This window comes from Lycorma delicatula, chromosome 8 (genome assembly GCF_047948215.1).
Source record: "Lycorma delicatula isolate Av1 chromosome 8, ASM4794821v1, whole genome shotgun sequence".
NCBI classification, from domain to species: domain Eukaryota; kingdom Metazoa; phylum Arthropoda; class Insecta; order Hemiptera; family Fulgoridae; genus Lycorma; species Lycorma delicatula.
In genome coordinates, this window is record NC_134462.1 from 78,285,288 (window position 1) to 78,299,667 (window position 14,380).

General features: G+C 28.0%; 1 protein-coding gene across 1 annotated transcript in view; it reads right to left on the reverse strand.

The window, feature by feature from the left end:
- The window catches only part of Sh (Potassium voltage-gated channel protein Shaker), a 257,042-nt gene that overhangs the window by 127,052 nt on the left and 115,610 nt on the right, over window positions 1-14,380 (reverse strand). Inside the window, exon 3 of the mRNA XM_075374155.1 lies at window positions 2,869-3,134. Within this exon, the coding sequence (XP_075230270.1) occupies window positions 2,869-3,134 (266 nt within the window). The remainder of the gene's footprint in view (window positions 1-2,868; window positions 3,135-14,380) is intronic.

A 14,380-nucleotide genomic window follows, 5' to 3' on the forward strand; every position in this document is an offset into this window, starting at 1 on the left:
TTTTAAGATGGATGAAGTTTGGGATTGCGTTTCGATTCTTTGTAGATCGGATTTTGACATTTTTTACTTGGGTTATTCCTTGGGAGATCAGCAAAATATTTTCGTTCTTCTCCTGACATAATTTTCCTTCATTTCGTCTACGGAACGTCTTTAGTTCGGTGATAGTGCGTTTCATAGGTGGAATACGCCTGATGGGGCACAAGACTGGTGGACGTCCAATGCACTCCCTTCCCGGAGGTTGCTCAAGTGGTGGTTACAGCAATTTCCTTACATATTATTATTATAAGATGAAGGAATTATAAGGTAAGGTATTTTAATTTTATCTGATCGTTAAATATAATTTTTAAACTGCAAGCCAAATAATCTTTGCATATTTGAAGTGTTTTGATGGTCTTTTAGGTAGATCTCATAAGAAAGAGACCTATTGTAATGGGTACTATGATTCGACTTCCGGAAAATTTCTACATTAGTTCGGGTTTCACATCCCCCAGACCCCAAAACCAGTGTCAGTTCAAAAGTTTACATTTACACACACACACACACACACACACACACACACACACACACACACATTTCACTTTCTTGTGGACGCGATAACTGCCGTAATCTTGCGCCAATCACTTTCAAATTGATAAATAAAATATAACGACCCAAAATCTCAGTCGAGCTTGTTAATGGGCAAAATCGGACCATGGGGGTGAAAATGCGGAGGCTTTTTCGAAAAAAACAAAATATCGCTATAACTTTCTTATTAAGTAAAATATCGAATTCATTTGAAGTTCCTACTACTCTTTGGATAAGGGCCTAAAACGTATTTAAATAAAGTGTTTGATATCACCTACCATTGGTCCAGGGGGTGGAAAAAATGGGGTTTCGAAAACAAAAAATCATACCTCCCTTAATAGGCACACTATCGAATCGGTTTAACGTGATCTTTAGCCCTCTTAACATTACCTTAAACTTTTGTCTGAAACAATTTTTGCAATGACCAACCCTATTGCAATCGAGGGGCTTATCGTATGCTAAACATATGAAAATTTTTGCACATTCAATCATTGTCGTATTGAGTAAATTTGAAGCTTTTCTTAACTTTAAGGTGGACATTTTTTTTATCCCCTATTTAGCACCAGTGAAATCTACCTTTGCCATCCGGCATGTCGAAAGGGATTTTTTTCCATTTATGTATATCAGAAGAAAAATGGACGAAATATCTAAATGACAGTAAAATATTTGTTTTTAAATTTTTTCTTTGTCAACTTTTTTTCTGAAAAGGGAATTAAATAAGGTTGGAAGAACTACAAATAAGGATTTTTTTTTCTAAAAAAATAATTGTTTTATATTTATATATATATATATAAATATATATATAAAAAAATTCAAGAGATCTCTTTTTTGGACCTCGAAAATTATATTTCATTTTTTCATCTTTACACGAAAAATTGACCGATTTAGAATTTTTTATATGTTCACTAAGAATGTCTCTTATTCAAGAAAGCTTTTTTGAGAATTTTTTTCATGTTAAAGAATGATGGGGTCTAAATAAAAAGGAAATACAATACAAATTTGAAATATTATTCAATTATCTATAATTCTTTGTTTTGTATCCTTAAAATAAAAATTGATGGAGTCCGTGTACAAGAATTCCATAAATGTATAAATTTTATTAAAAAAAACACATTACATACTTCAAGAGAAATTTTACAGTAATTCGTTGCGAAAACTATTACGGTATTTCATGAAGCATATCAATATAATATTGAATGATTGATAGAATAAAAGATCACGTGGATTTAAAATTACGTGGATTAATAAAAGATTACGTTTTATAAATTAAAAGAAATCTAAACGATATAAATCATGTCACAAATATATTATACGACAAAGAAAGTATAAAATTATTTTTATATACAAACCTATTTCATTGTAATTAGTTTTGCCTTACATAACATTTTGGTTACGAAAAACGGTCTGCTGACTAATTTATTTAAAATAAAATTGAATGATCTTCGTTAGTATTATTCTGTTAATAAGGTTTTAAATTATACATCAATTGATAAGATAAATGTTTTGCATACTCATTTAATTTGTAGTTATTTTACAAACTAAAATATTTATTAATTCCTTCAAAATTATTATCTTATCTCTATTGATTTTATTAATTCTTGTTTTAAATCATTATATGATCATTATCATTATTATTTTTTAAAAAATAATATGGACTGTAAATTATTTATTCTTTTTAAATTTTGTTACGTAGTAATGATGCTCTGAATTGGATTTTACGATCACAGTTACCTATAATCTTTCTTTGTAAATGCTAGAGTTATTTTTTCTACTGTTGATGTAAAATCTCACTTATATTGTATAATAAATAATTATATTATGATCCGAATAGAATATCTACATATTTGTTTATAACAAGGAAATTAACATAAAAAAATATGAACGATAAAACAGATAAACTTCAAATAAATAACATTTACTTATTAATATGAATGTTTAATTACAATATTAGAGAACGAAGGAGGAAGGTTTGTGAGCTGGTAAAGTTAGACAAATATCAACGAATTTTTCGAAATAACTGTAAATTTACTTCATATTATTATTTTTCAAATAGTTGCGTATAGTAGAGAAACTGGACATTATGCAAAAGGCTAGTCTGTTATATAATTTTCAAGAAATTCTATGTCTTGTTTGATTTATTAGCACACAACCCATGTTGTGTTTAATAATTATCAAAAATCGTACTTTTTTTCAATGAAACTTTCATATAGAGCTATTTAATAAATGTAAAACTTAAGTTTTAATAAATATAAAAGAATTAACACAATAAGATTATCATGAAATTAAGTTGCAGTTTTATTTGACCTGAATTTGTTGGTAGCCAGTTCTCCTAGCTCGTAAAACTTGATCTCCTCCGAGAAGACGTCTAATGGAACGTTCACTGGTCGTCTGAGGCGGCCCCCGCTTTGATAGTAATAAAGGATCGCGTCGAAGCTCGGCCTGTTCCTGTCGAAGAAGTACTCGTTGCGTAACGGATCGAAATACCGGATCCGTCTCGCGGGGTCCCCTAGCAGCGTGTCCGGGAACTGGTTCAACGTCCGCAGCTGAGTTTCGAACCTCAGACCACTCACCTGTAACAAAGAATATAACTTTTTTTTAATGAGACCTACAATAAAAATAAAAATTCTATTTTTAAATTAAAAAAAGAATAAGATTTATTTTTTATTTTTTTTTCCTAATCTGTACTTTGCAATCTGTTCAACTAGTGAACAATAAGAAACCTACCCCCGTGTCGCAATGAGATGAGGATTAGATATGTATGACGTGTAAATGAGGTGTAGTTTTATAGTCTCAGGACGACCATTCCTGAGTTGTGTGATTAATTGAACACCAACCACCGAAGTACATCCATATCCACAGTCTAATATTCAAATCCGTATAAAAACAATTAATTTTTACAAGGATTTGAACTTAAGAACTCTCAACTTAAAAAATCAGCTGTTAAACAATTGATTTGTCATAAATCAGTTGTGACCAACCCACCGGGTTGGTCTAGTGGTTACACTACACCAGTCTGGTAGGCTATTTATTAAATGAGCACATAGGATTCGTAAAAACATTAAGATCTTTTGTAAATAATACAATTTTATAATTCTGAAAAAACATACGATTTTCCTTCATGTACCCCAGTTTACCCCTTTTCATTTTGAAAAAGAAAACAAAGTACAGCGACTTAAAAAATGAAAATTTCTAAGCCTAGAAATTTGAAATTTGATGTGTAATTACACGCGTATATATTACACGCGTATACAGAGGAGATAATTGTAGCTGATTGGCGGTGGGGATGAATATGTTAAAGGATGGAGAAGTTGAAAAATCGGTTCAAACTCTAAAAATTACATTGAATGGTAAACTAATATAATATACTAACTATACTAGTATAGTATATTAACTATGATAAAAACCAATTCTAAAACTAATCATAGGAAATAAAATGTTTTGAAAAAAAATATGTAGGATTTTTCTTATAAAAATTTTAAATATCTCCATAGGATTTGAAGTTGTCGATTTTCTGTTTGAATATTCGTAAAGCTGAAATGTTTCATGAATTAAAAAAAAATCGTTATTCCACTAGGAACCGAGATAATTTTTTTTTTTTAAATCACTGCAGCCATAACTATTAACATTAAGAGATTAAACCAACGTTAAATTAAAGTTAAAGTTCGAAAGTTTCTGCTAAAAACTTTGGCTGTGATTGAATGATTAATCAATTCGTACTGGTGGGGGAAGCAGCTCGCGAGAAAATCTAGGTTAATTCAAAACGTTTTAAACTTATTAAAAATGAACATTTCGCTTAAAATCTTCTTGGACATAATAATATAAGTATACTAGAATAATTTGCGACTAAACATTACTTAGTAGGATGATTGCTTAAGGTAGAGTAAACCTGCAAAATGACCGCCTCTGGGAGTAACAAATTTAATTTTGCAAAAACTAACTAATCTTCTTTTGGGCTGAAATTTAGATCACTTATAAAGAACATCTCACATTTTCCAACAAAATCAAAGATATATATATATATAAAGTAGCAAAAGTTATTTACAATTATTGGGCGTTTATTATTGGGCGTTTTTTACAATTATCTCAGGAACACATTATCGAATTTTAATCTCACGGCTGACATTGTAGGTTTAGAAAGATCTACAACTTTCCATAAAACCTCTTTCGATAGGAATTCGAGTTTTCATTAGAAACACGAAAAATCGCTGAAAATTCCATTTTTTCAACTTTAACTTCAGTAAAAGACAAATTAGTGAAAATCTTGAGTAGAAAACATAAGTTTTCATTCTCTATTATTAATTTACAAGTTACATCTAGTCATTACTTGTAGGCATTTTTTATATTTTAAATATTATTTACCTGGACTAGATCTATTATAGGAAGAAGTGATGTATTGATTTATTTTAAAATTTTATATTTAATATAAATATAGAAGGAAGAGATTCAATGTAAATCATTAAAAGAAAAAAAAAAGAAGTATTTGTTTGGAACAGTACAGTTATATTTATATAGATTTATAAATAAATAAATTACGCTTTATTTTGAGAATATGCAGCGTATACCTTTTTATAATATTCAAATACTTCATAAAATAACCGAATATAATAAAAATTAATGACTGCAAACCAGTAAAAAAGGTAAATAAATTTATAGAATTGAATTAAAAAAAACTACTTTGTTTTTGTAACAAAATACAATATCATTTTTTTAAAACTGAAATTTATAACTACCAGATTACGTTTCTAGATAACATAAATTATTTGAGCCAAAAAAGTAAAATTCTGTAGGTTTAAGATTAATTTTCAATAAACTTATAAATAAAGTTATAATGATTATTAAGTAAAAATACATCACGTGATTTATTAGAATTAAAAAAGTTTAGAAAAAGTCTTGTTTCAGAACAAAAATTCAACTGCCAACACATAAATTATTAAGTAACCAGTTAGTGTGTCGAATGAATAAATTTTTTAGAGTCCTTTATAAGATTTATTGGCATTTCTTTTCGGAATTTTACACACACACACACACACACACACACACACACACACATATATATATATATATATATATATATATATATATATATACACACACACACACACAAATATGTATATATACATATATATAAAATAGGGAAGAATTTTAATTAATATTCTAATCCATTAACAACAACTGCAGAATAATATCTGAACCTTTTAATTTATCGTAAATCCTTTTTTTTAATTAATTAATCGTGAAATTAATAGATGTATGCATTTGGAATATCCATTTTATTATTATTTTTGCCATCATTATAGTACATCTTAATTTAAAATATGCATTAAATCTTTAATAAAATCTATTTAAGAGATGTATCTTTAATAAATCAATCTTTAAAATTATATAATTATAATACTACATTACAAAAATCATAATTACATAATTGTAACTATATTTTTAAAGTTATAAGTTAAAATCTGAAATTATAAATAATATGTCAATATGAAATTTTATAAAGACATAAAAGAATTAGATTCAAAGGAAGAGATATGATAAATGCTTATTGATATAAAATCTCATACAAGAAAATGATAAGAAATCATTGAGAAAACATTTAAAATTAATACGCATTTCAATTGTTAAATAACCATCATCAGAATTAAAGGGAATTATAGAAATTAAATGTTTATATAAAAATATATGTATGAAAAATAGTATAAAAAAACAAACAAAAAACCCATGAAAATGTCAAAAAAAATTTTCGCAAATTTAAATACTACCCTTTTTGTATAGTTTTCAAGTATTGCTATTTTTGTTTTATTGTTGCATTTATGTTTATTTTTCTTTTAAATATTAGTTCATTTGTAAGTTTTATTTTTGGAATGATTTTATTTATTTTAGCTAGTTCTTAACATCGCCTATTTATTATCATCTTCTTAACTTTACTGATGATGATTGTTTAACAATTAAAATGTAATCTATTTTTAGATTTTGATTTTTTAAACATTTTGTATTAACTATTTTTCTTATTTTTGAATTATTTGAGAAATTTTATTTTTTCTCATTATGAAATTACTTTTTCTTAAAATATATTGAAAAAATTAAACTGGTAACAATGTTGCTAAATTTTTACCCCGGAATGTACAGCAAGCCTAAACATTTAACTTGCTAATAATTATAAATTTGAAAATTAAATTAATTCTTGCAAAATTTTGTTATTATTTAGATAAATAATTTACTCATTTATTTGCTTACATAAAGAAAAATCATTTGATTTAATATATTCTTTACTTAAGTAAAGATGAATTTGAAAAAAAACTTTTAAATCTAAAATGTGAATTAAAAAAAATTAGCTTTTCTATAAAATTAATATCTTCATTTCTTTTTGTTTACTTATATATATATATATATATTTTTTTTTTTTTTCGACACCGGTCACTGCAGGATCACATAGAATAGTTGATTTCTGGTTAGTATTTTTAGCTTTCCAAAACTCCTTCATTCTTTCACAGTGTCTCTTCTTTTTTTTCTTTTGACCACTTTAGGTTAGAATATTTTTTTTTCTCTTTCTGGATCCCTAAGCACTTTTCCTTTTTCTCTTTCTGATGTTTTCCCTAAGCACTCTTCTGTTTTTTAAATCCATCACTTTTATGCCTGCTATCCTTAGATCCTCTTTAACTTGCTTGAACCATTTAAAGGTCATCTTGTCACCGTTATACTGGTCAAAAATTCTCTTCGTAAGTCTGTAATCCATTCTTATCAGAAACCCGTAGAATGACAGTCTTCACTTACGTATAGCTTCCGTGATTCTATTTAACTCGGTAAAGTTCCTCGATCTTCCTTAATTTCCAACTATCGTTAGTTTTTTTGGGCCCTAGGATTTTCCTCAGTATCCGTCTTTCAGTAACTTCCGGTTTATCTATTTCCTCTTGGTTCAGAGCTATGCATTCTGCGGAATATAAAACTCTTGGATGGAATACCGTTGTTTAGTGTCTAATCTTCCCAATTCTTGCCTTTCTACCCGATGGTTAGGGTAACGCTCACCACATATGATGGATACGGAGGAAATAAAATACCCGGTTTGGAAAAAGTAGCAAAGACTCGTCTGTTCTCCATGTTAGGACCGGTGATCCAACAGCGTCTGTATTTAATGTTAGGAGTGGCTACAACTTTCTCTACTGAGGCTAACAACTAATCGTATTCTTGGATCAGAAAATTTGGATCCCCTATACCTACCAAATTTATTAATAATAATTTGTATTTTTCTTATAATCAAAATTGTAAATCAAATAGTTTATTATAATACAATTATTATAATAATTTTAGTTTTTGTAAATAATTTCTAAATTTCTAATATTTAGTAAGTTTTTCTTCTTAAGATAAAAATATTTCCTACGTTCGTCCTTAATCATTTTCTTAATCAACTGCTGAGAAAAAAGATACAAAATATTATGTCTTTTGCAAATAATTGTAATAAATTTTGTACTTGTTTTGTAGTTTTAACCGAGGAAAACTACCTTATGAAAAAATGAAATGTTATATATTCAAAGATCGAGATTAAATATTTTTTAGTAAAATGTTACAGATTATTTATGTAATATTACATTATGTGCATCTCAAAAAATTCTTCCGAATAAAATCAATAAAATTTCACCAATTTTTTTCATAAAACAAATATAAACAAATTTTGGGACAGGGTTCTTGATATCATCTTTTCGCCTTTGCAGATTTTTAAATCTCCAAATTTCCCCCCACATTTAATTTTGTTTTAAAATCTTCGTTATGAAATGTCACAACAGCTTCTTCCTTCCTATATACAACCGTATCTTATATTTGAAGTACTATGAGGGCCAATTTTACTCAATAAGGTTTTCAACCATTAGACTTATTGCATAGTCACCGGATAGGGAACGGCGTCGTCATTTCGTCTTAGCAATCCTTTTTGTAACCCAATACCAAAAATATATCCGGGCTTCAGAATTTTGTATTCTTAGTAAGGAGAACCTTACAGGATAAGAAGGCCTATTTATTCACAGATACCAATAAATGGAAAATGGAGTAAAAGAAAGAAAATTGGTGGATAATAAGAAAGAATAATTAACTTACAATCATTACAAGAGTCACTACACGATGGGAATGAATTAGCATTTGAAAACAGAAATCTTTAAAAATAACCAATAGATTAATTAATGCCGGGATGAAAATGTATTGTAAATATAGAAGTAATAATATCTGCACTAAATTACACTGCGAGTTACTGCTCACAACAATGGGGGGGTCTAATCATTTTCTTATGAAAGGCGTAAATAATTTAATTATTTTTTTTATTTACAGTTATAAAATCATTTGTAATTCATTATTTTACATTATCACATGCATTTTTTGTTCAGCTTATAAAAAAATATATATATAAATTTATAAACATTTAAAAAAATAACCACTCCTAACTAAAATAGATGTTAGGTAGAAAATAGCCATTTAAAATGAAAAAAATATTTATTCCAATATCACCCACATTTGGTAAGAACGATGAGGAAATGTTCATTATTACAGAAAAGTTTTAGAATCTTTTTTTTTGCGTTTCACGCCGAGGTAAAATAGTATAGACAAAATAATAAATGATAATACAACTTTTCTTTAATTTTCTTTCGGTCTTTTCAAGAAAAATTTCAGTAATGACATAAAATTTAATAAGTTGCAGAAAAGTGACTGGGAAGCAAAATAAAATTTATAATAACTTTTATCTGTTTTATGAAGAATGTTATTAAACTTCAAATTGATTAATAAAGATATAATAGGCTACAACAAAAATTTTAATTTTATAGTAATTAAAAAATCACCCAAGAACAAATTTCTAAAAGGAAAAAATCGATCATCCCGAAATCGAATGGCATATGAAATCATGCAGTAAAACTATAAATTACTGAGCCAGACCTCCACTGAAGATTCTTACAGAACTGTAAAAAAATTTATGGGCATTGCTTCATTTTGTATGGAAAGTAAGTGGTGTATTGCTTCTATATTCACGTAAATACAATAAAAGAGGCAATGAAATAAATTAACTTGTTTGGACGGTAAATTAAAAGGAAAATGAGATGAAACGAGTTTCATTTTTCATTTATATAGTCACAGTTTTACTTGTTTGTTAATACTTTGACAGAATTAATATGAACAGATTCGAATTAGATGAAAGTCATTCAAGTTATTGGCTCTGATTCAAATAGGAATGGGACAAGGTTATCGTCAGATCTCCAGTAGATTTTAATTTATTTATAAAAGAATCAATACAGGATTTGACAAATTTACCAGAAAAGTAACTATCCAAGAAGAAACGACGGAAATACTGATCTTCATTGATAAAATTTATTCTTTTTGTAGAAAAAAAAATAAGTTAGACGAAATTCTTATTGGTACAAATTGATTCCTAGGAAATAAATTCAATGTGTAAATAACGGCAAAACAAAATATTCCGATGTAAAATAATGATAAATTAAATATTTAGATAGGGATCATAATAAATCAGGAATTTTAAACGTTTTTATCGTATAAACTTACGTAGAATAAACATAGAAAGGTAGAGATCAAACCAAACTGGTATAAATAAGAAGAGCGTTTATGAAAAAGAAGAAGTTTACTAGGAACAAGAGTGAATCTAAGAATTAGAAAGATAATCTTAAACATTTTTTGTGTGGTGTAGACAATTTTTGTATGAAACATGATGAATTAAAAAATAATACCTTTTCACAAATAATACAATTATGAGATTAGCGTTGCAGAATGGTGCGGAAAATCAGGTGGGTCGATAATGTAACAAATGAGGTGGTTTTGGAACAAATAAATGGGGAAAAAAATTTGTGGTACAGTCTTATAGAGAAGAACAAAGTTTGGTGGTTGTATATTAAGATATCCAACTTCATTTTATTTGGCAATGATGACGTGAGTAGAAAGAAAAATGTGCAGAGGAAGAGAAAAATTGAAATGAGAAAAACAGATAATTAAGGTTAAAAATTCAAAACAAAACAGAAAAGTGTGGAAAATATTATCGAACCTGTTATATTACGATGATTAAAGAAAATAATTAACAAAAATTCTTAGTCGTTCATTTAATCTAGATTATTTTCACAGTGAGGTAGTGAAAGGATCAACCTTCAAAAAATTTAAGGAAACAGGAAGATTAGAATACTGAAGGAATTAATTATGAAAAAGAGTAAGAACAATACTTTTACTTTCCTGTAGAGATAGCGCTATAACAGGGCTATAACTGTAGAAGGGAAAGTATTGTAATAGGTCCAATTTGGACATATGCGGTTATCACCTGATCTTGACGTTTTGACACCTAAGAAACCTAAAAAAGCGGATTGAAATTTTCCGGATGTTCGTATGTACACGTATGTGTTTGGTGTCTCACACCTTATATCTCCAGAATTACTGGACCGATTCTGTCCAAACTTGGTCAGATTGCTTCTGTATATGGTTCAATGATGCCATTAAATTTTCAACTTAAAAGATCGAGGGGGTGAGGCTGTAGTGCAAGGTCACCCTCAGTTTCTCTGAGTTTCGCCTAGATCTTATTTTTCTTAGGAACATTTGTTAACAATTAAAAAATAGTATTTGCAAAAAAATTTTTTTTTAAAAAATCGCACCTCCAACCCCAAAAAATGCTGTAAAGTATGTATCAATAGTACTCCCTGTCACCACAAGAAGCGCTAGTATAGCTATATAATGACGTCAGCTGTTGTAGAAAAATATTTTATTTAAATAAAATTATAAATATTTTTGTACGTGTGTATGTGTGTAAGCCGTGCATCAGAAAAAGCCGGGTGACGGAAAGTCCTACAACTGTGTTGTCAATTTTTTCTTCTCTTTTAATTATTTTTTTTATTAGTAATTTAATCTTTAATCGTAAAATTTTAACTTGACTAAAATTCATCTTTCAGCGTTAAATTTTTATTTTCTAGATATCGAGGTAAAACTGTTACATAACCATATTGACTACATGTTTGTGCGCGTAACATGTTTAGTCACACAAATGAATTCACGCACACATTATAATGATTTATAAACACATGTTTATGTTTATCAGCGCATGCGTATCTTTTGTTCAAGAAGTTAAATTCGGCTAAGATGAATTTACGATTTACGTACCATACAAGCAGTGTACTGGTGTTACTGGCGCGATATAGCATGGTGTTATAGAAATAACTGATTATGAGCGTCTGATAAAGAAGACAGTATGGCCAATTTATTGTCTAACGAAGGTCTGTAAGAAATTACTGCTTAAGTACACGCCAGCCTTAAAATCAGAACATCACATCCGTACAACTCAGTGAATAAATGGAATTTAATTTAACCTAGTTTTCTTTACGTTTATAAAATGTATCGAGCGTAATATTAAATTTTCTTTTATAAAAATTTTCAAAGTAGGGAATTTTAAACGAGTATTGAAACTTATAATTATACTAATTTAGGGGAAAAATAAAAAGTTATAAAGTTCAAATTTGTGTAAAAAAACTGAATATATCGTAAAATTTATATATCAGTGATAAAAATAAAACTAAAACTTTTTCAATTTTTACTTGCCGAGTTAAAAAAAAGTTAAGAGAACCCCGACTTCTAAACTGGTAAGATTTCTAACTTTCACAAATGAAAAAAAAAGTGAATAGCAATACAAATATATAAGTAAGAATATGTTTTCAATAAAATATAATTTTATTTTTTTAAAGTAAAATTTAAAAAAAAGTAGCTGGCCTCAATGTTTAGTCTTATTATTAATTAATGTAAAGAATAAAATTAAAATTTTTACAGTTTAAAAATTAATTTCTATATGAAAATATATGACAGGAATAATTTATATAAAACCACACAAGAGATATAAACATTCTTAATCAACTTGAAATCATGTAGAAACGATATGTCTGTAATATTATTTTTACTCCCGTGACAACGATAACTATACAATAATCCTAACCTTTAGGTAAAAAAAAACCCAAAAGATTATGGAATTAATGTTTTCTTGGTGTATGCATAACATTTAATTTACTTAATTATTTAATGTATTATTTAATAGGGATTTTTTAATCTCCGGGACTACAATTTGATTGCTTCAGAAGATGAGATGAAATGGATATTTTTGTAACATGTGAAAATGTCATGACCGGAATTCGTACCCGGGACCTTTGTATATAAGGCCGAGATGCTAGCATTCGCGTCACGGAGGTTGACATGTATTTAATTACTTACGTAAATTTATAGTTTGATTATCTGGTGAATATAAAAAAAATGTAAATTGTAAAACGCTTAAAAGTTGATGATAGTAAAATAAAACATAAGCAGATTAAAATAAATTTAACAAAAAAAAAAATTTAATGTAATAAAAATTATGTAGACGGAATAAGAAAAAAATAACGAAAACTGGAAAAACGCAAGCCAGCAATTGGACTGTTAAACTTTAATGTATAATTCCAAAAAAAGTATCTGTTCCCTTCTGTGAGAAAATGCAATCAGAAAATGCGGTAAGTAATTATCCTTATTGTTAAAATTATAATATAATTTATTTGTTTAATTACAAAAGAAAAAAATAATAGAACTATATACATAATTTAAAAAAAATTCAAACTTGTGTTAACACAATGTCTCATGATGTAATAAAATGAAGGTTAAAAACAGCTTAACTCTTACATGACAATATTTTCGGTTTTTTCAACAAAAATATATTGTCGCGTGTTCGCGGTTCGACCAGGATATTGACAGACTAACAGATTAAACATTTCTTATAAATACAATTTATTGTTCTAAAGACATACAATAAAATAAATAAAAAGAATAATAATAATAATAAAAGAAAATAATAATAATGATAATACGTATATATAACATACAAAATAGTAATTTAAATAAAAGAGACAAGATTTTTAAATTATTCCAGAATAAAAATTAGAATACAGTATAATTTACTCAAAACGTTATAATGACCGCTAGAACCTTTTATTACCTTGCATTAAGAAGATAACAATAGAAAAGTTTAAAGTTTAAATTTTCTGCAAATATTATTACGTTCACTGTTTACAACAGAACTACCTTGCAATTTACGAATGAGTAAAATACTGTCACTTTTATTACTGTTTACCAATAACTCGCCAAAAGACTTCCTACTTTCACCCACTACCCACAATGGAATGACGTACTCTTCACTCGCGTTACCACACTCTTACTGATATCGCCGTAACCGCAATCGCGTCGAAGTCGGGTTCGCGAAACTGCTCACTGTTATTGCTTGTTACCACGACTGCGCCGAACACTGTTTCACAAAGATACTGATTACTGACAGTATTTTTTCCCCTGGTCTGCAGAACCAGTACCCGTCTCATCCCTTTAATTGCTGAAGCGTAATAATTTTCATCGTCCGCATCCTTACGTTTTTCTATATTCTTATTATAGTCCGGTAACCCTTCTGATCAACAGTTTTTGGTTGCCATTGGTCAATAAGCCATTGGTTGTATTACAAAGAACAAATTGTTTAATGGACTTGTTACTTTGAGAAAAGTGTCCCGTTTAGTTCCTTCTGGATTCTCCTTTTCATTCTTATTCTTCCATTTTTCCTTCTTAATTGGAAGATATCCATTAACCTGATCCGATATACTGGTCCTGTTACAATACATATATATTTTTTAATTTTCCCTTATCTTTGATATACAGGTTGAAAGCTGTTTCCTTCTTAATAATGATTCACTTAAAAAAAATTTAACAAGTTAACTGAAACACAAAATCAAAAAAAAAAGATCAAACTCCAAATTTTTAGGTGCGAGTAATATATAATGTAAGCTTCTGATAAAGTTAG